Here is a 20,730-nt window from a genome sequence, read left to right as displayed (position 1 = left end):
AAGTTCATTACTCCTTGGACTTGGAAGCCCACCTATTGTTATTAGTATCAGTGTGCATCGGCCGATACTAATAGGATTGGCAAAATTGATATGTTTCAGCCCTGAATTGTCTATTTTTTAATAAATATCAGAAATACTAAAAATTATTTTGTAAAAAAAAACTAAAAAGTATATATATATATATATATATGAACCCAATTAGTAAACATAGAGGATATTATGAATTCAACAAAAAAAAAATGCAACCCTTTTAATAGATAATAGAATTTTTATGTACAATGAAAAACAAAAATTTAGGGCCTCAACTTCTCTTGAACCGCCCTGAACCAGGAGCAGATCAGGTCATGCTGAACATGAGCGTTTTTGCTCATGCCGACATCGTGGCCGTCTGTTTGCATTTTGGATGAATGCCACGTGGTTTTGTTGACTTTTGTGCTTTTTAAAATGCAAATCGGATGGCCAGGGTGTCTGCATGAGAAAAAACGCTCATGTTCACTATGACCTGATCTGCTACACCCTGAACCCTATCTATGTCATATGGGTATAGACACAAACACTGATGCAATGTATATGGACTTCAAGCACGACTAGGAGATTGTCATGAAAAATTGGGTATATGGACGTATTTTTAAATATTTAATACATAAAAAGATTTTTAATCACATTTTAAGATATAAAATCAATTTATTAATAATAATATCATACAAATGGTGTTGAACATGTGTCATAGCGTGTCTCATCACATGCCTGTTGTGTTGATTCTCCGGTCCTCGCACGTCTGCAAGAAGCACAGCTCGCAGGTCCCACGCCCATCTGTGCACCCACGCAAACGCGGGAAAGGCGGACGCTACATTTGTGCGTCCCACAGATGCAATTTTTATGTCGTCTGATGCCAGACAAACATTTTTTTAAAGGGTGGAGAGGGCCAGACAGTACATCCTGTTCCCTCCATGAACAAGTACAGGACAGGATGCGCTGTCCTGTCTTATGAGCATTCTCGATTCAAACGACCTCTAAAGGGATTGGCACGCATTGTCATAAAGACACACAAATTTGGGTGCATGTCCCTAGTGGCACTAGCGGACACTTTCGCCGACATGGACACTAACACTAACCAACAAATTTTTTGATAAATTTAATAATATTTAATACTTTTTAATAATATTTAATAAAAAATATTTTTTACTATCAAAATATCGAGATTAGCTTTTATTGATTACAAAATAAAAAAAATCAGAAATTCAGTGTGTCCTCGTGTCCTATTTTCTGAAAAAAATCAAGCTTACAAGTCGAAATCGTGTCATGTGTCACGTGTCCTCATATGGACGTATCACCATGACATAGTTAGTACGAGTCATCGGGTCAGATATTTACGAATTATTTTCTATTATGCACGTGGCAGCGCTTTTTGTGAGAGCGTTATTTTCAAATAAAATAGTGAGTCACGTGAGTAGTTTTGGAAACATTTTAAAGATCGGAGCGGGCGGCCGTAGGGTTTCGGAGCGCGTCCCTCTAAGTCTCAGAAAGGGGGAGAAAATTAGGGTTTTTCTGAACCGGAGCGTCTGTTTTCCTTCCTTCTTCCTCTTCTTCTCCCCTTCGGTAAGCATCTCGGCTTCTTCGGTCGACTCTTTATCTTCCTCTCTCTCTCAATTGTTTGTTGGTCGTTTTCACGGAGTTTTCTCGCTCATTATGTTGCTAGCTTTCGGTTCACTCATATTCTTTTTTTTGGGTGCTAGTCGTTGCTTCCTCTTGTTGTTTGTTTTCTTTCTTTTCTCTGATTGTGTTATCTGGCTTAGTGTTTGTCGCGGATTTTGATTCTTCGCTAGGGTTTTGGTTTTTAGCTGCCGAGGATCAAGGAAAAATCTAGTGTAGTTTGTGTAAGATTTTGAAGAATTGATGCTTCGATCTTGAAGGGAACGAATATGGAGGAGGGTCTTGTGTGTCCCAGGGCTTGCTTTTTTATGATCGCGTTCTTTCTCGAAGGGGTTGGTGTCTTGGTCAATAAGACCTAGTTTGTAGGTTGTATTAGTATATAGGTTTGTAGATGATGGAAACGAGGGGACTGTAGTCGTTATATTATTTCGTGACTTCTGTTATTTTCCGGAATTGTATTTTGATGTTTTCAAGATTTGGAAATTCTATCATCTTGTTTACCCTAACCTCGTAAAACATCACAGTATTTTCTACCCATTGGTGACTTTTTTTTATCTAATATACATATATATGGTTGGCCCAAACACGCGCATGCGCTTGCTTCTCACATTTCTTCCTTGACCACATGACTTTAAATTATCGCGCCCAATTTCTTGTTAGATATCCATCTCTTTTTTTCCTTTTCTTTTTAAATTTGAAATTCTCTCTCTGAGTTTCGGGTTCATTTGGGATTGTGAACGGATCGTTCGGAAAATGTTCTCTTCCGCTTTGTATTCTATTTTCATTTACTACATTATGTTCTGGAACTTTGTATCAGTTTTCTGATATCCTGTGAAATTTGGAGCTGGTTGAATCAGGTTTGTCAAAATGTCTCGTGTTTATGTGGGAAACTTGGATCCACGAGTTTCTGAGCGTGAATTGGAAGATGAATTTCGAGTATATGGGGTGCTGCGAAGGTGAGTGTATACATTATTATTTCCCTTGTTCTGTGGCATTCTGTTTTCGTGAATTTTGTTTGATACAAATTCTTGTGGCGTGTTAGTTTTGTTGCACGCAGAACTTCTTACGTTTGTTGATCTATAAATCGCTTCATGGAAAGATGGACAAACTTATGTAATTTACTTCTGAGCACATGATCTTTTCCTTTTATAGCCCAATTTTCTAGTGTACTTCAAGTTACTGATTGGCCCCTTCTTGATTTTCAAAATCTCTACATTTTGGGTAATGACATTTGTAAAAAATGATATTTGTTTAAGTTGTATTATTTTGAAGTTGGTGGATATGAAACTTCTAGATTTTTATAAGAAAAAAGTAATCCTTTTCTTACCAGTGCTAATATATTATATGGATATAGTTACTCTCAGAATTGTCTTTCAGAATTTCAATGGAAAGAAAACAAAAGGGATCTTTGAATAGTTAACTTGCATTGAGGGATAGTATTTGATGAAATTGACAAGCATCATAATCTTTTTATGCTTCTTTTGTTCTGCAAGTTGAACATGGATATATTTTTTGTGTTTAGCTCCATCAGAGCATGGATGATCACATTTTTATTTGATCAGGAAATCCAGTTTCTTGTAGTGGAATATTAAGAGTCTCTTGGAACATGCTTGAACAATGATACGATTGCACAATTTCATCCATCAACTTTGTTCACTTTTATGGGCTCCTTTCAGCACTGCTGATGCATGCAATTGCTCCTAAACCGCTTTCATTCGTTTTTTCCTATTGCATTTAGGGGTCTTCAGAAGTACCTTTCTTCATGGGAATTGATTTTTGGTACTCTATGATGTACTTCATGGGAAAACTTGTGTGGAGAGAAAGTTTCTTAGTTGGCTGGCACTGTGAAGAAATTTTTTAGGTTCTTCAAAGTTCAAACTTGGGGTGGGCAACAAGCTGGCCCAGCTTGCTAATGAACTGAGCTGTTGACCGAGCGGGCTTGGTGAAAGCCTGGTCCATCATTTGGCAGGCCGGCCCAGTGGGAAGTGGGAAGCGAGGCACTTTGAAAATTTGAGGAAGAAGGAAGCGCAGGATGACTTAGAAGCGAACCAAAAATTGTCTTGGAAGCGACCTAGGAAGCGAAAAAAGAGAAAAAAGAGAAAAAAGAAAGAAAAATAAAAATGGTATAAAACATAATACTTCAGTCACCATAAGTTATGGTGGTGCAATACCACCATAGAAGCACCCATATATATATATATATATATATATATATATATATATATATATATATATATATATATATATAATCATTGTCACCGATATCGATGATATTTTGAAAATATTGTGAGAAATACTGATATTTTAAGGTAGTTGATATTAAAGGTAATTTCTCACGATATTTTCAAAATATCTCCAAAAGACAAAATATCATGATATTTTTGAGAAAAAACTCTTTTTTTTTAAGTTTGAATTTTCTGTTTTTTGTTTCATTTATATTTTAAAACCTTTAAAACATGTTTCTTTATATTTTTGAAAGAAAAATAATGCAAAAATTATTATTTTTTTAGTTTTTTTGTTATTTATATTTTTTCAAATTTTTAAACTCTCGAGATTTATCAACTTTTGAAAATATCTCTGAGAAACCCTTGCCGAGAAATTACATTTAACGATACAGGTGACTATGATATATATATATATATATATATATATATATATATATATATATATATATATATATATATATATATATATATATATATATATATATATATATATATATATATATATATATATATATATATATATGGAAAATCTAACCTTTGATGATGTTTAGCATGTTTCTTTTATTATTTTCATGTGTTAAATGACTCGAATATGATGTTCTGTACCATTTTAAATCACCCTTATTTTTGTGAATTGTGAGCCGTTGTTTTTCTCTATCTCAAAAATGGAATACTGAGGTGTATTAGACATGATAAAACCTTCTAATATAGTAAATAAATCATGCCATCCGTTTAGTTAAATTTACCACAATGTGGCTAGATGTATACAAACATGAGTCTATACCACATATTGTATCATGGTCCAGAACCAAAAAGGATGGAGACCTCCTGTTCAAGTACAACCGTGGTGCAATCATACTCCTTGAAGAAAAAGCTTGATGAGCCATGCATTCCTAAAGATCATCTAAAGAGATCGGCTACCTCAAGATGAAGACTTTTTTCTTCTTTAGAGTCATATGTAACAGAACCTTCAGAAGTATGCATATTGCATATTACATACTCATTCATAAAAGCTATATTTCATAAAAGTATACGATAGTTTCAAAAAGCACCTTTTTGAAAACCAATAATTGTACCTTCTTACAAACCTTTATGGAAAAGGTATTTTGACATGATATATTAGCTCATGATTTCAAAAAGCAATAATTGTACCTTCTATCATGTATAAGACAACTTAAAAAGAAATAAAAGAAATGATTTCAAATGTGTAAGAAAAAGACAAAACATAGAAATCGACTAGACAAAGAAAAACAAATATAATATGTTTTGAAAAGACTTTAGTTACCTTTTTACAACTCAAGAATGTCGACTTACTTGAAGTCATCATTCTCTTTGTAAAACATTAAATACCTCCTCTACAACTCTTTCTAGAAATAACTATTTTAATCTCACTCAAGAATGTTGACTTGCTTAAAGTCTTCATTCTCTTTGTAGACATTGAAAAACACATCATAAAGCAATTCTTGATATGACTATTTACAAATAAAGATCTCAAAGCATTTATTGTACTTACACTCATTTAAGTAATGAAGTGACAATTTCTAAATAAAATACTTAAGTACTACAAATCATTAATTAGAATGAAGACAAAACTACATGATGGCCTACAATCCAACGTTCAATGTACTATATATATATTCGGGCCGGGCAGGCCCGCCGGACACCCGGTCCATTGCCCACCTCTACTTCAAACCAAAGTTGCTAGCCAAGGAAGCAAGAGCGGGAAGTGAGGCACTTTTAAAATTTTATGAAGCGAAAAAATGTGAAACGACTTAGAAGCGAGAAGAGAAGCGAATCAGATGCGACCTAAGAATCGAACCAAGATTCGAAGGAGAAACAAAGAGGAAAGCGACCTAGAATTTGAGTTGAAAGCGAATACAAAAAGAAGCGAACACGTAATCATATATTTTTTAGTTTATCCATAATCCCATACCAATGCTTAAAAGATCAATAGGGTCAAACCCATGGTTGCCAGTTGAGGAAGCGGGAGCGGGAAGCGATACGGGAAGCGGGAGCGGGAAGCGAGGCACTTTCAAAATTTTAGGAAGCGGGGAAGCGTGGGACCACTTAGGAGCGATTCGGGAAGCGTCTCGGAAGCGACCTAGGAAGCGTCTCGGAAGCGACCCAGGAAGCGTCTCGGAAGCGAGGGGGAAGCGAAAAAAAATAAAAATAAAAAATAAAAAATACAAAAAATTTGAAAAAACAGGGGAAGCGTGGGGGAAGCGTGGGGGAAGCGTGGGGGGAAGCGAAGGGGAAGCGTGGGGGAAGCGTTGGGGAAGCGTGGGGGAAGCGCGCTTCCCATTAAAGGGAAACGCGTCCCCCATTAAAGGGAAGCGCGCTTCCCAAAAAAGGGGGACGCTTCCCCCCACGCTTCGGAAGCGCGATGTTTCGCGCTTCCGAAGCGCGCTTCGGGGAAGCGCGCTTCCCCTTTTAGCTAGGCGCTTCCGGTAACTCTGGTCAAACCACTCGGGCACAAAGAAACAACAAATGGACCGTACATAAGAATAAGTGAATAATCGTGTAAAAGAGATGTGTAAAATGTCAAGTTATGTTAAGCACCATGAGATAAAAGGAAAATGAAGCAAAAAGACCGGCTCTATGTATCCTAAACCACTACAATTCTTGAGATACAACCACATAAATATGTAACATAGTTGGAACTATCAAACATACCATTGAATGATCAAAAGGCTGTTAGGGGAGCCATAATTATATACACTTATCATAATAATCAAATCATGGCGCATGTCCCATAGAATAACACATGAAAAATGTAAAATAACCTTCCATTTGTAAGCAGTCTGCATCAGAGTTGCCAGTTGAGGAGGCGGGAAGCGATTCAGGAATCAAGGCACTTCTAAAATTTTAGGAAGCGGGAAGTGCGAGATGTCTTAGAAGCGAACCGGGAATTGTTTCGGAAGTGAGAAGGAGAGCAAACCGGAATTGAAGAGGAAACGAGGAGGAAAGCGACCTAGGATTTGAGTGGGAAGTGAATAGGAATCGAGTTTTCCCGATATTGGGCCAAAAAAATTTGTTGAAGGTTCCAAGGCCCTCAAAAAAAGAAAATTCACTTCCTGATATTGGGAAGCGAGTGGGAAGCAAAATGGGAAGCATACTTCCCATTTAAAAGGGTCGTGCATTTCGGAAGCGATGCATTTTGCGCTTTCGTAACACGTTTCGGGGAGGCATGCTTCCCCGTGTCCTATAGCATTTTCAGTAACCCTGGCCTGCATGCTTTGAAGTTATGTACAGCAGAATTTGTACAGTTTATGAGTACTACAAAAATTGTCAGCCTACGTGTAAAAGTGGAGTCAACTTTTGGTATTATACGCAACTGAAAAATCCATTTTTACATTGTCTTTCCTCCTAGATCCAGTGAAACACTACTTTGTGTCCAACTATGTCAGGGATTCGGCCAACCAGGTGCCGCACCTGCGTCGATGCGATGCGAGTGCGTGTGCGGCACCCGATGCGGTCAATGCACCCAGGGTCATATATGTCCAACTTTTGGACTTTAAAAAAAATCGCCCAATGAAATGGGCTGAGGAGAGGAGAATTAGGGCAAATGTTTTTTGCCCTAATCCTCCCGACCCCGACGCCGGTGACGACCTCGAGCTACCACCGAAGTCCGGTATGTATTTTGTCTCTCTCATTCTCTCCTTCAATCTCTCTCTCACCTCATCTCTCAATCTCTCTCTCCCCGTAATACGTTGGTTCTGCCCACTTTCTTGTTCTCAACTCAAAATCACAGTTTTTGGTGTTTTTTCTCACATTCAACACCATAGATGTGATATATAGGTTTGTGTTTAGTGGGAACCAGCTTTTGGTTCATTGGAATCTGACCTGTATACAGGTTTTACCGGTGATTCAAGAATCAAAATCAATGGCTATGAAGTATGAAGCTATCAGTTTTTTTTCTCATAAAAACATATTTTTTCATCAAAAAATCATGATCCAAGAGTCTATTCTCACTAAATTGAGCATGCTTAACACATTTGATGATATTATGATAATTGTTTTTTATTTCATTAGTGTTACTTTTGTTAACTGTTAAAACTTAAAAATTATATATATATATATATATATATATATATATATATATTTTCCCTTTCGCTCCCTTGCACCCAAGTTTTTTGAAAGTGCCGCAACCGCACCCATGTGACATAGGTGTCCAACTAAACAACTAAAAGGCAACCTACAAATGTTGCATATATAGGTCTGATGTTCATTAAAAATTTAAAACAACAAATGCACCAGAAATACTTGCATTTTTAAGGTATGGGTATGGGGCTTGACCTTTTCATTAGTAAAATGATCCCTTGCAACAGTTTGTCATTATTTTCTGTTACTGGTGTGTATCATATCTTCTAATGGCATTCTCTGGCCAATATTATAGTTGAATAATATTTTTATTCTGTTCTAATATCAGATCTGTTTATTGATTGTAGTGTTTGGGTTGCACGAAGGCCTCCTGGTTATGCATTTGTTGAGTTTGATGATCGTAGGGATGCTTTAGATGCAGTCCGTGCCTTGGATGGTATGCAGTTAAAATCTATGATGGTTCACTTTTTTCTTCCTTTATTAATTGGTTAGTCAAGTATAATTTTTCTTGGCTTTTTCAAAATAGTGCAGATTTTCTTGGCGTTCAACTGTTAGATATGATTGTATTCTAAATCAGTTGATAAACAACTTAATCCTTGTCTCCTTCATCATTGGAATCAACTATTCATTGTAAAAGGTAGTACAGTATTTTCATGAATGAAGATAAAGGGTGAAAAAGAAAAATAATTTTGGTCATACTCTTTTTGATCAATTCATGATATCTTATAGTTTTAATGTAATACATTTGCAGCAAAGAATACTTCTGAGATTGTTCCTTTTAAAGGCACGACCTGTCTACCATTTTGTGTAAATGGGCTTAAATTCTAGTCTATCATGTGCCATTAGATGTGATATCCCTCTTTGAGCATGAAGGTGATTGTGGATTTGATGCTGCGCTAAATAAACAATGCTGAAACTGGTAACCATGTGTAGGGATGGCAATGGACCGGGTCTTGGGACAAGGTCTCCACCCCTGCCCCATCTCAAAATCCGAACCTCCATCCCCGCACGGGGATGTTAAAATATATGTAATCAATATATATATATATATATATATATATATATATATATATATATATATATCACAAACTACCCGATAAGGGGTAGTTCTGTAAACTCGCCCAACAGGGGCATTGTAGTCTTTTTTACTTTTCTTCTTTTTCCTTTTTTCTTATTTTTTTTTTGTTTCTTTTTTTTTGTTCTTTTTGTGCATTAAATGCACAGCCATTGGGGGCCCCAACAAAGAGTCGTTGGGCCCCCAACGGTCACATTTGTGACTGTTGGGAGCCCAACGACTCCTTGTTGGGACTCCCAATGGTCCCTCTCTCTCTATTTTCTCTAACTCTCCCTCACTTCTCTCTTGCCTATAAATAAGTGGGGTCTCCCCCTTTGTAAAGTGGTGGCTTCTTTAAGCCTCTTTGTGCCTTTATAAGATTTTATGCTTTCTAGCCATTATTGGCTTTTGTGTATGTCCTCTTTTGGACTTGTTCTTTGATTTCTATGTGTGAATGTCCATTGTAGGACATACTTTCCTTTTCCGCATATTTCATTACATGGTATCAGCGCCTTGGTTGTGCTCTTGATTCATATATCTAGTTTTCTAGTTATTCCTCTCTCTTGGTTTGTCCTCCATTCTTGATTATATGATGGAAGGAGAACAAAAGATTGATCTCTCCTTCAAGCTTAATGGTACTAACTACATGATGTGGGCCGCCGCCATGGAGAACAACCTCAAAGGTAAAAAGCTTTGGGGATATGTTATGGGCACCATTAGGGAACCTCAACTTCAACTTACGAAAATGGATGGTGATCAAGAAAAAAGCTCTAGAAGGAAATGCTCGCATGAAGGCTATTGAAGATCACCAATCGAAGATAAAAGATTGGGAAAGTAAGCATGCAAAAATTCTTGCATGGTTCATGAACAACGTGCAGCTAAAGATTTGCGCCAACATTGCTAAATTCTGCCAAGCAAATGAAGCATGGTTCTTTATGAAAGGTATGTATACCCAAAAAGACCTTGCTCGTCAATTCTTTATCCAAGAAAAAATCCGTACCATTAAGCAAGGTGAAATGAGTGTAAGAGATTACTATAACACTCTTGGACCCTTATGGGATGAGCTATCCCTTCTTGAACCCAAATGGGTATCTAGTGAAGATGTGGAAATGAGAAGAGAACAAATGGAAAAAGAACACTTTTTCCAATTTTTACATGGGCTTAGGCCCGAATATGAACAAGTTAGATCCTCCCTTCTTCATAGATCTAAACCTCTTCCTTTGGAAGATGCCATAGCCGAAATATGACAAGAAGAAACTCGTCTTGGCATGATTAAAGGAGGAGATGAAGTTCTTGGCGTGTCTAAACTCGGCAATCATATGAAAGCTTATAAGCCTCCACACTTTGGGAGGCAAAATAACTATAATGGCAATTATAGGAAAGCCATTTGCCATCATTGTCAAGAACCGGGTCATATAAGACCTAATTGTCCGAAGATAAATGAACCTCCAAAAGGTAAAGTTGCTATTATTGAAGAAATTTCACAAAAGGAGGAGCCAATGAAAGGGAAAGAGTCCTTTTCTCTTGCTCAACTATCCGAAGCACTTCAAATTCTACTCAAATCGCCGTCAACTTCGAGAGCCGCCATTGCCTTTTCCTCTCCTCAAGGTATGCCTTCTTGGATTCTTGATTCTGGAGCATCCTTTCATATGACCCCTATTGAAAATGGACTATCCAATGTATGTAGCAACTCCAAAAATTCGTTTGTTTCCACCGCCGATGGTACCTCTTTACAAGTTAAAAGTTTTGGAACTTTTAACTTTTCAAAAGTTTTTTTTGTGCCAAACGTAAGGGTAGTACCTCAACTTAATTTAAATCTTTTATCTGTTTCTCAAATATGTGATCATGAATGTTTTCTCCTTCTCAACCAAGGATTGCTCTATACAGGATCTCCAGTCCGGGAAGCGGATTGGGCAAGGCCATAGAAGGGGAGATCTCTACTACATTAACAATTTGAAACTTCCTACTAACTCATTTTGTAATCATGTTCAAGATAAAAATATTGAAACTTGACATCAAAGACTTGGACATCCAAGCTTTTAAAAAATGTACTCCTTTCCTTTTGGAAAGAAATTTTGTAATGAGAAACATTTTGTTTGCAAGAGTTGTATTTTTGGAAAAATGAAATCCACCCTTTTTCCAAATAGGACATTTGTGTCCAAAAGACCCTTTGAATTAGTCCATTCAGATGTTTGGGGTCCTTCTCCGGTCATATCAAAAGGAGGATACTCATATTATGTTACTTTCATTGATGACTACACTCGATATGTGTGGATCTATTTTCTCAATCTAAAATCCGAAGTTTTTAATTTCTTTAAAAAATTTCATATGATTGTCAAAAACCAATTTTCAAGTAATATCTTCATTCTTCGATCCGATTCCGGTGGAGAATATCTATCAAATGAATTTCAAGAATACTTAGAAATCAATGGCATTTGTCATCAAAGGTCATGTCATAGGACTCTTCAACAAAACGGTCTAGCCGAAAGAAAGCATAGACACATCTTGAAAACCACTAGGACTCTTCTCATTTCCAAAGAAATTCCAAAATGCTATTGGGCCGAAGCCGCCTTAACTTCCACTTATTTGATAAATAGAATGATATCCTCATCTCTACAAAATATATCTCCATATGAAAAACTCTTTGAAAGAACTCCCGATTTTAATAGATTAAGAATTTTTGGGTGTAAGTGTTTTGTCCTTACACATAAAAGAGATAAGTTATCTCCCAAAGGTATCGAATGTGTGTTCTTAGGATATGGAGAAAATCAAAAAGGTTTTAGGTGCTTCGACCCCAAAAGCAACAAACTATATGTATCCAAAGATGTTACCTTTTTAGAAAATGAGAACGACTTTGAGAAAAATAAAGATATTGATGAAAGCGAATATGCTTCATTATTTGATTTCTCTCTCAAGAATATGTGACTCCTCACGAAGAGAAAGTTCCTAATGATTTAGAGGATACTCCTCTTAGTAATGTTGAAAATGGAAGTAATAATTTTGAAAATAGGTCTATTCAAACCTATGCTAGGCGTGGTCAAGAAGCTCCCATAAGTGCTTTAGAAAAATATTCTCAAAATTCTAACTATGAAGAAACCTTTGCTCCCGTAGCTAGAATGACTAGTGTTAGGACTCTTATTGCGGTTGCATCCATTAAAAAATGGCCTATCTATCAATTGGATGTCAAGAACGCATTTCTTAATGGCGAACTAAGTGAAGAGGTCTATATGGATCCTCCACCAGGAGTATCTATTGGTGAAAATAAAATTCTTAAACTTAAAAATGCACTATATGGGTTAAAACAAGCTCCAAAGGCTTGGCATGACAGATTTAGCAATGTAATGACTAGCTTAAATTTTCGTTCATGTTATACTGACACTGCGTTGTTTGTGAAAAGTGCAGGGTCCTCTGTAGTTATTCTACTACTATATGTTGATGATATGATCATCACTGGAAGTGATGAGCAAGGAATCCATGATATTAAGAAAATTTTAAAAGAAAATTTTGACATGTCTGACCTTGGTTTCTTAAGATATTTTCTAGGTATTGAAGTTGCCTGTTCTCCCCGAGGGTATATTCTCTCTCAGATGAAACTTGCCGCTGACATTTGTTCCAAGTTTGGAATTTCGGATGATAAGAAGACAAAAACCCCTGAGGTTATCAATGCAAAGCTAAGGCTGGAAGATGGGAACCTTCTCGAGAATCCTACTCCGTACCGTCAACTCGTTGGGTTTCTGACATACTTATCCATCACTCGGCCAGACATAGCTCATGCAGTTCACTCCGTCAGTCAGTTTCAACATGCACCCACAACTGTGCACATGAGTGCAGTCTTAAGGATTGTCAGATATATTAAAGACACCATAACTAAGGGAGTTTTTCTTTCCTCTTCATTATCTCTTGATTTAATTGCTTATACAGATGCTGATTGCGAAGGAAATCCCAATGATAGAGTCTCAACCACTGGTTTTTGTGTTTTCCTAGGTGACTCTATGATTTCTTGGAGTTGCAAGAAGCAACACAAAGTGTCATTGTCCTCAACAGAAGCGGAGTATCGTGCAATGGCCACTACAACCATGGAGCTTGTGTGGCTTAGAAGTCTCCTCAGTGATGTGGGCATCATCATCTCAGTTCCTTCGAAGACGTGTTGCGATAACAAGAGTGCTATTTATATTGCAAGCAATCACACCTTTCATGAGCGTACTAAACACATAGAGATGGATTGCCATTATGTTCGATATGAATACCTAAAAGGCACCATAGCACTGCCCTACGTCACATCTGAGTACTAGTTGGCGGACTTCTTCACCAAAGCCCTTGTTGCTCCTCGTTTCATGTTTCTTCTCAACAAGCTTGAGGGAGGGTGTTAAAAAATATATATATATATATATATATATATTTATCACACACTACCCGATAAGGGGTAGTTCTGTAAACTCGCCCAATAGGGGCATTGCAGTCTTTTTTACTTTTCTTCTTTTTCTTTTTCCTTTTCCTTTTTCCTTTTTTCTTATTTATTTTTTGTTTCTTTTTTTTTGTTCTTTTTGTGCATTAAATGCACAGCCATTGGGGGCCCCAACAAAGAGTCGTTGGGCCCCCAACGGTCACATTTGTGACCGTTGGGAGCCCAACGACTCCTTGTTGGGACTCCCAATGGTCCCTCTCTCTCTATTTTCTCTAACTCTCCCTCACTTCTCTCTTGCCTATAAATAAGTGGGGTCTCCTCCTTTGTAAAGTGGTGGCTTCTTCAAGCCTCTTTGTGCCTTTATAAGATTTTATGCTTTCTAGCCATTATTGGCTTTTGTGTATGTCCTCTTTTGGACTTGTTCTTTGATTTCTATGTGTGAATGTCCATTGTAGGACATACTTTCCTTTTCCGCATATTTCATTACAGGGGATGGATTTTAACCGTTTCATGTCCTCCATCCCTGTTTCTTGTCCTCCATCCCCAGTCCAAACAGGGGCGAGGTGGGGCCCCGTTTCCCCTCGGTCTATTGTCATCCCTTAGAAGGATTGGGGCGGGGTGGGGCAAGGTGGGGGAAACCGTAAGTCGATCCCCACACGGGGATGGATTTTAACCTTCATCCCCGCCTCCATCCCCTCACGGGGATAGATTTTAACCTTCATCCCCGCCTCCATCCCCATTTCATGCCCTTCATCCCTGGTCCAAACAGGGCGAGGCTGGGCGGGGCCCCGTTTTCCCCCGGTCCACTGCCATCCCTGGTCCATGTGAAGATTAGGGCTGCCAATGTATGATTTGGGTCAGATTTTTTGTTCAACTTGGATCCAAATTATTGGCTTGAGAGGGGCTATGGAGACATGAGTAAAAATGCATGGGTTTGGATCAGTTCTTAAACCTGAGCATGTTTGGTTTCAGAATAGATAAACAATGGGATAGATTATCAACCAAAACCCTTTTTTTTTTATAACATGGAAGTACCTCACCCATCCCCATGAGTGGGATGATTTGAACTTGGGCCTCTCAGTTGACAGCAACTTTAGGAAGGCACTCTAGGCATTTGTTAGTCTTGTTTCTGTTAATATTCTTGTGAGAGAAAACACCCTATGCTGATGTATTTGGGACGATTAGGGTTGAGTTGGGCTGGCCCATGATATTTTACGAAAACAATGTTAAGTTTTGTATTCAAGAGGAACAATATGGTCAGACGTGGACGGCCATATGTCTAACCTGCCCATACCCAAAACCTATTCTAAATCTAAGTCCAAATGCCACATAGATAGGTTGATTATGGTTGATCCTGATCCAGTCGATGGATAGCTGGTGAAGATACAAATCTCATGATAAATAATTAAATAGGTCAATATTAATTTCTGGCTTAACATTGTGAAGTAATAGAGTTGATCATTTATATTAAATTAACTGGATACGATGACAGTACTTATATTTCTTATCAACAATTTGATACATCTCACCATAATTGTCTCCTATATATTGTAGGATCGTGCCTTGACTTAGGTTTTCTTGTTGGGACTGGAACTCAACCATATTCCAAGATAATTCATCTATTACTTGGTGCATCTAGTGTGATTGCCTAGAGCTGCCACGTCATTTTGTGCAGTTATGACATCCTAGAAGACAGTTGTTGTGCATCTTAGTGATCTAACTTGTGCATGTTGTTGTCCATGACTCAATGCAACTAGATTAGGTTTGAGCTTTTTGTCATTTTTTAATTGCAGCGCTTCTGAAATCTCTCTCTCTCTCTCTCTCTCTATATATATATATATATATATATATATATATATATATATATATATATATATATATATATGATCAACGTAACTAGATTGCATTTGAGCACTTTTCCAGAAAGCTACGTTACACAGATACTCCATTTTGATTGTCGTTCCGTATTATTGAAAACTTCATAAAAGTGGCTGTATTCCCGTATCTTCAACCTTATCCCTGTGACAGCCAGAAAGATGCACAGAATACAGTAAAGCAGAAAATCATATTAATCTGCTCTCCTTTGTCCCATCGACTGTTTCACGTGCGTCACCCAGGCCATAAGGGTAATGATGACTTGATGTCACATTGTTGACTGAAGGAGCTTTATTTGGAGGTTATCATTATGTCATTGAATTTTTCCAGATATTACCAGAGAGGTGAGTATGATTAATAGGTGTTTATGAATTGAATGCTTTACCTCTAGGATTACTTCCGCCAAAGCATATTGTTGACTACTGAATGTGTTGCTAAATTTATCAAATTTTTATATATGCGGTGATTAAATATTGTTAGGTAATGTTATGTGCTTATTTTTCATTCAGAGAATTTGTGCAATTTGCTGTTTCTTCTCCTTTGTTTTTCGGATGGATGATGATCATGTAATTTGCCCTAGACATGAACAATCATGGATTTCAATTTATGTGGCATGTTGGGATTTAATCTTTTAATCTGTAATTAGCACAGTTGCAAAATTAATGGTGATCTGTATTCCCTTGGTCCATGACAGGAAAAAATGGATGGCGTGTTGAGCTCTCCCATAATTCAAAGGGTGGTGGTGGTGGTGGCGGCGGTCGTGGTGGTCGTGGCCGAGGTGGAGAGGACATGAAGTGCTATGAGTGTGGAGAGCCTGGGCATTTTGCTCGAGAATGCCGTTTGCGTATTGGTCCTGGTGGACTGGGAAGTGGATGGCGCCGTAGTCCTAGCCCTCGATATCGACGTAGCCCAAGTTATGGTCGCAGGTGTGCCTTCCTGTTCGTGATACCTTTTATACCCCACATTTTTCTGTATGCAAGCTGTTTTAGATGTGGGAATTGGAAACTTTTTTGTTACAATCTCAAGTCCTTGACAATTATTATTTTTGCCTTCATGTGCAAATTGTTCATACTTATGCTTGGTGAGGGAAATTGCAAAACTATTATGATTTCAGGATTCTTGATCTTTGTTGGTCTTCTTGGTTTTACTGACAAAAGAGTGGAGGCCAAATTTTGAGTTTGAAGCTGGTTATTTCAGTCTTTGCATCCCCTTGGCAAAAGTGAGGGGACAGGTCCAGTCATGAACCTCTAACCCTGCTTATCTTTTTTCTAACCCCTTATTCTCCTCTTTCTGGTCACCTTTGTAATGTGTACTACATGTATAATACTTGCTTTCTGTGTGAAGTTTGGGATCTTCTGATTCTTGCTTTTAGGAGTTCCAGTAATTAAGGTTTATTTTTTTCTTTTATGAATTCCAGAATTGTTCAATTTTCTCCCAAGTTGTTCCATCTGTTATGAATATGATGCTGTTATTCATGGTTTTTTTTTTGGTTGCATGTCCAAATGTGCAAAATGGTGTTATTCATGGTTTGTGCCTTTCTGTTCCTGATACCTTCTGTACCCCACACTTTTCTATATGCAAGCTGTTTTAGATGTGGGAAGTGGAAACTTTTTTGTTACAATCTCGAGTCCTTGACAATTATTAATTTTGCCTTCATGTGCAAATTGTTCATACTTATGCTTAGTGAGGGAAATTGCAAAACTATGATGATTTCAGGATTCTTGATCTTTGTTGGTCTTCTTGGTTTTACTGACAAAAGAGTTTAGGCCAAATTTTGAGTTTGATGCTGCTGGTTATTTCAGTCTTTGCATCCCCTTGGCAAGAGTGAGGGGACATGTCCAGTCATGAACCTCTAACCCTGCTTATCTTTTTTCTACTCCCTTTTTCTCCTCTTTCTGGTCACCTTTGTAATGTGTACTACATGTATATACTTGCTTGCTGTGTGAAGTTTGGGATCTTCTTCTTATTCTTGCTTTTAGGAGTTCCAGTAATTAAGGTTTAATTCTCTTTTATGAATTCCAGAATTGTTTAATTTTCTCCCAAATTGTTCCATCTGTTATGAGTACGATTCTGTTATTCATGGTTTGTTTTTTCGGTTGCATGTCCAAATGTGCAAAATGCTTTTTTAAAAAAAAACTGCCTATGCTTTTGGTATGCGATCTGTATCATTATGTGCTGTGTTAGTCAAGAACCTTTCTGTTCGAATATATTTTTTTGTTGTCATGATATGTATAATTTGAAAACCATTATTTTTAGTCCAAAAGCTAAAGGAAAGCCTTTCGCTGCCAGTCGTGCTTTACAGCTGGATGTTGACTTGGAACTGCAATACACGAACAAATGAAAAAAGTTCATTTTACAAATTCTCTTCGGTTGTTGGCTTCTCTTGTCAGGCCCTATTTGCATGTGTATTTCTTTGAGTTAATCAATAACCACCCAATGTTGGTGCGGTACTGCAAGTACCGCACCAACATTGGGTGGTTATTGATTATGGTATTTTCACTTTATAATTTGTGGTAATAGCTCTCAGTTGAAGAAAAAGATCTTATGGATATCTTCCATATCAATCATATTATAAATAATCACTCTTCTATGGGTATCTTATTAATCATATGATCATATCTCTCTCTCTGGGTGTGGGGTTGCATGTTGAGCTGCCGGAAACATTGACCTCCCAGTTAAAAAGTCTCTTGCATAGATTGGAATTTAAAAGTATGCTTGTAACCTTGACAATTTATGGCAGAAGTTACAGCCCACATGGGAAACGTTCACCACGCCGTCGGAGCGTATCGCCTCGTCGTGGACGTAGCTATAGCAGGTCGCCTGATTATCACCGAAGTCATCAAGACTCACCTCATGCGAATGGGTATGCTTTGGTTTTATAAGAGCTCTAGTGTACTGTTTTAATTCAGTAGTTTTTTTTCCCGATAGCAAAAATTGTTTTTATCTTGTTTAATTGCCACCGCTGTCCTGTTGCAGGGATCGGCGCCGGAGTAGGAGCTGAAGATGAGTGAGCTGCAAAAAAGTCAAGAAGTTGGGTGTGTGCTGAAATATTTTGATAGACTGGAAGTTTTCGCACATGAACCTTGCTATCATGTCTGCTTGAGTGAACATTGGGAGTTTAGTTACACCTGGACTGTGTGATTAATCAGTGGCTTCTTCAAAATTCTTTGCTGCTAATGACGCTTTCGAACTCTGTGCTGGTGATGAGGGGGATCCTCAGTTGCCTGGCATTTGAATAGGTTATATTCCAACTTGAGTGCCTATTTATATATCTTTTACTTTGCTTAACAGTGACTTATATTACCTTCATGGCTTGTGATTGTCATCATTGATAATATAGAGTGATTTGGGGTTAGGACATCATGAGAAATTTACTTAGACCTGCACCTTTCTGTTGTTTTGAGGTATGGTTCTGCACTTCTGCTTAAACGACATCATCTGGAACTTCTACTCTCTTCTACATGGGTTTCTGCTTCAATGTTTCTCATCATCTACCCATCGCCTCTTCTGGTTTTTCTGCACGTGTCACTCATCAACATCTTCAGAGCTCGATGCTTTAGATGACCTGCCTTTCTGCAAAGAAAACTCAAGTTTCTTTTCATTAACCTTGAGATTTAGCAATGCAGTTCTACTGATTTGGGAAGATGAAGGCTTGCATCTGCCCCCGTCATGTGTTCCTCTTCTAGTCGATCTGCATGTACATCATGGCTACCTGAGCGTCTGCCTTCATCATGTGTGTTCCTGTCATGGTGGATTTTGATTTGCTTCATGGCTGCTTGGCATGTGCCTTCATTGTATGTGTGCACGTCATAGTGGATCTCTGCTTTACAAAAGAGCATCTGCATTTGTTGTGTTCCTATTGTAGCGGATCTCCGTTTACATCATGGCACAGTTCAGGCTTGTGCTGCTTCTTTTCTGCAATGCCTCTGGCTGAAGGAACGTCAGGCTTCGTTGTTGGTTTGCCTTCTGTTTAGCTTCAGCGTTACAATATAGGACTCTAAATTGGATTACGGCTCCTGCCTGCATATAGGACTCCTCTGGCCCTGTTCTACCACAGGTCTCCGTGGTAGTAAGCTTCATTCGAAGTACCAGATAACTGAAATTTGGATTCAAAGTAAGCTTCAATCGTTGCTGTTGTTCCCATTGAGACAGTTGTATCTCAAACCCCTTGATGACAAGGTGTTATGGTTGAGTGATCGACTTTTGCAGATCTTTGCATAACCTTGTGAATGTGCTGTAAAAACAATTGGAGTAATGAAGCGCATATTAAAGAATGTGTCTTGAATGGCCAACATTTTCAACCATGTACTCTATAAATGTTGGTCTGATCCGGGTTCCAATATCCAAGTGAGGTCACTGACACGAGTTCGTCTTGATTCTGCTCCATGACTACTTTGGTGTTGTGTGTTCAATCTTGCTTAGCTGGTTCGCCATTTTATCTGGAATCAAGTGCGCTTTTGCTTGACCCCAAATGAGAACTCTTCTCATGGATGTGGGATAACAATTCTCATGTGATCTTATATAAACAAACTTGAGAATGTTGCAGTGCGATTCTAAATCTCATTTGGTGCCATTGTACTGACTTCTCATGTGATTTCAAACCACATTTTTCACCCTGTGATTTGGTATCACATGAGATGCAAGCAAACCTGCCACTAATAATGCTTAAAAACACTTACTATTATCGATATATTTCATAATCTTCATCAAAACTTCAGTTCTGTCAAACAAGGGATTAACATGATGCAGACGTTCAACTGACTTTGCCCGTCTTTTTTTGAAAGAAAGATTAAACAATGATTTCACCAATTATACATATTAATTGTTATTAGCTGGTTTGGTTGTTGAGGCTGGCCACGATGGTTTAGTAGGCTTAAATTAAAGTCCATGTTAAGAATACCACCGTGGGGATTGCCCGCATGGCCAACGGGGTGTGGTTGTGAGGGTGCTGTGATGAAAGCACCAGATGCATGGTGCATGGGTGTGTCTGTAGCTTTCAGAGGTCGGTCATGTAAGGCACAACAGTCGTGCATGGGGCCCACTCGGGCTTTTCCTCGCTTTAGCGTGGGTTCCTCTTCATAATAAAAATGAGTGCAGAAATGTTCATCTGAAAAAGTCAGGGCGTTTTTAAAAATAAAATAAATGTGTTTTTTTTTTTTAAGATCGTGAGAAGCAAGAAAAAATGCAATAAATTCAAAGCCTGCTGGCGAGGAACGCTCTTTTTGACTTTTGAACTAGTGACATCCTGTCAATAAGGTCATGTTCACAAGTCGCCCTTATAAGACTAGCAGAACCTTTGTGAGCCACTAAAACTAGTAGTTTGTAAACTAGCAGTGTTTCCAACTAAGGTTGCAAATCGGTTGGATATGAGCAGGGTGCTTGACCTAACACTGTATGCGGTTCAAGTAAATTGGATC

At 38.1% G+C, this 20,730-nt stretch overlaps 1 protein-coding gene across 2 annotated transcripts; it reads left to right on the top strand.

Annotated features, from left to right (window-relative positions):
- The first annotated feature begins 1,474 nt into the window (after positions 1-1,474).
- Positions 1,475-19,587, top strand: LOC149830522 (serine/arginine-rich splicing factor RSZ21-like). Of its 2 annotated transcripts, none has more exons than XM_090016564.1 (6): positions 1,475-1,599; positions 2,511-2,609; positions 8,327-8,415; positions 16,008-16,239; positions 18,054-18,176; positions 18,290-19,587. In XM_090016564.1, the coding sequence occupies exons 2-6, from the start codon at positions 2,521-2,523 to the stop codon at positions 18,312-18,314; spliced, it is 558 nt and encodes a 185-aa protein (XP_089872690.1). In that variant the 5' UTR covers positions 1,475-1,599; positions 2,511-2,520; the 3' UTR covers positions 18,315-19,587. The 2 variants fall into 2 exon arrangements, with proteins under 2 accessions (XP_089872690.1, XP_089872691.1); XM_090016565.1 differs by having other exon boundaries at positions 1,497-1,599; positions 2,498-2,609.
- Positions 19,588-20,730: the final 1,143 nt, after the last annotated feature.

The sequence above is a fragment of the Nuphar pumila genome, chromosome 8 (genome assembly GCF_984573655.1).
Source record: "Nuphar pumila chromosome 8, dmNupPumi1.hap1.1, whole genome shotgun sequence".
Taxonomy (NCBI): domain Eukaryota; kingdom Viridiplantae; phylum Streptophyta; class Magnoliopsida; order Nymphaeales; family Nymphaeaceae; genus Nuphar; species Nuphar pumila.
The sequence above is the reverse complement of the archived record's forward strand: the minus strand, read 5'-3'. Positions and strand labels throughout refer to the sequence as shown.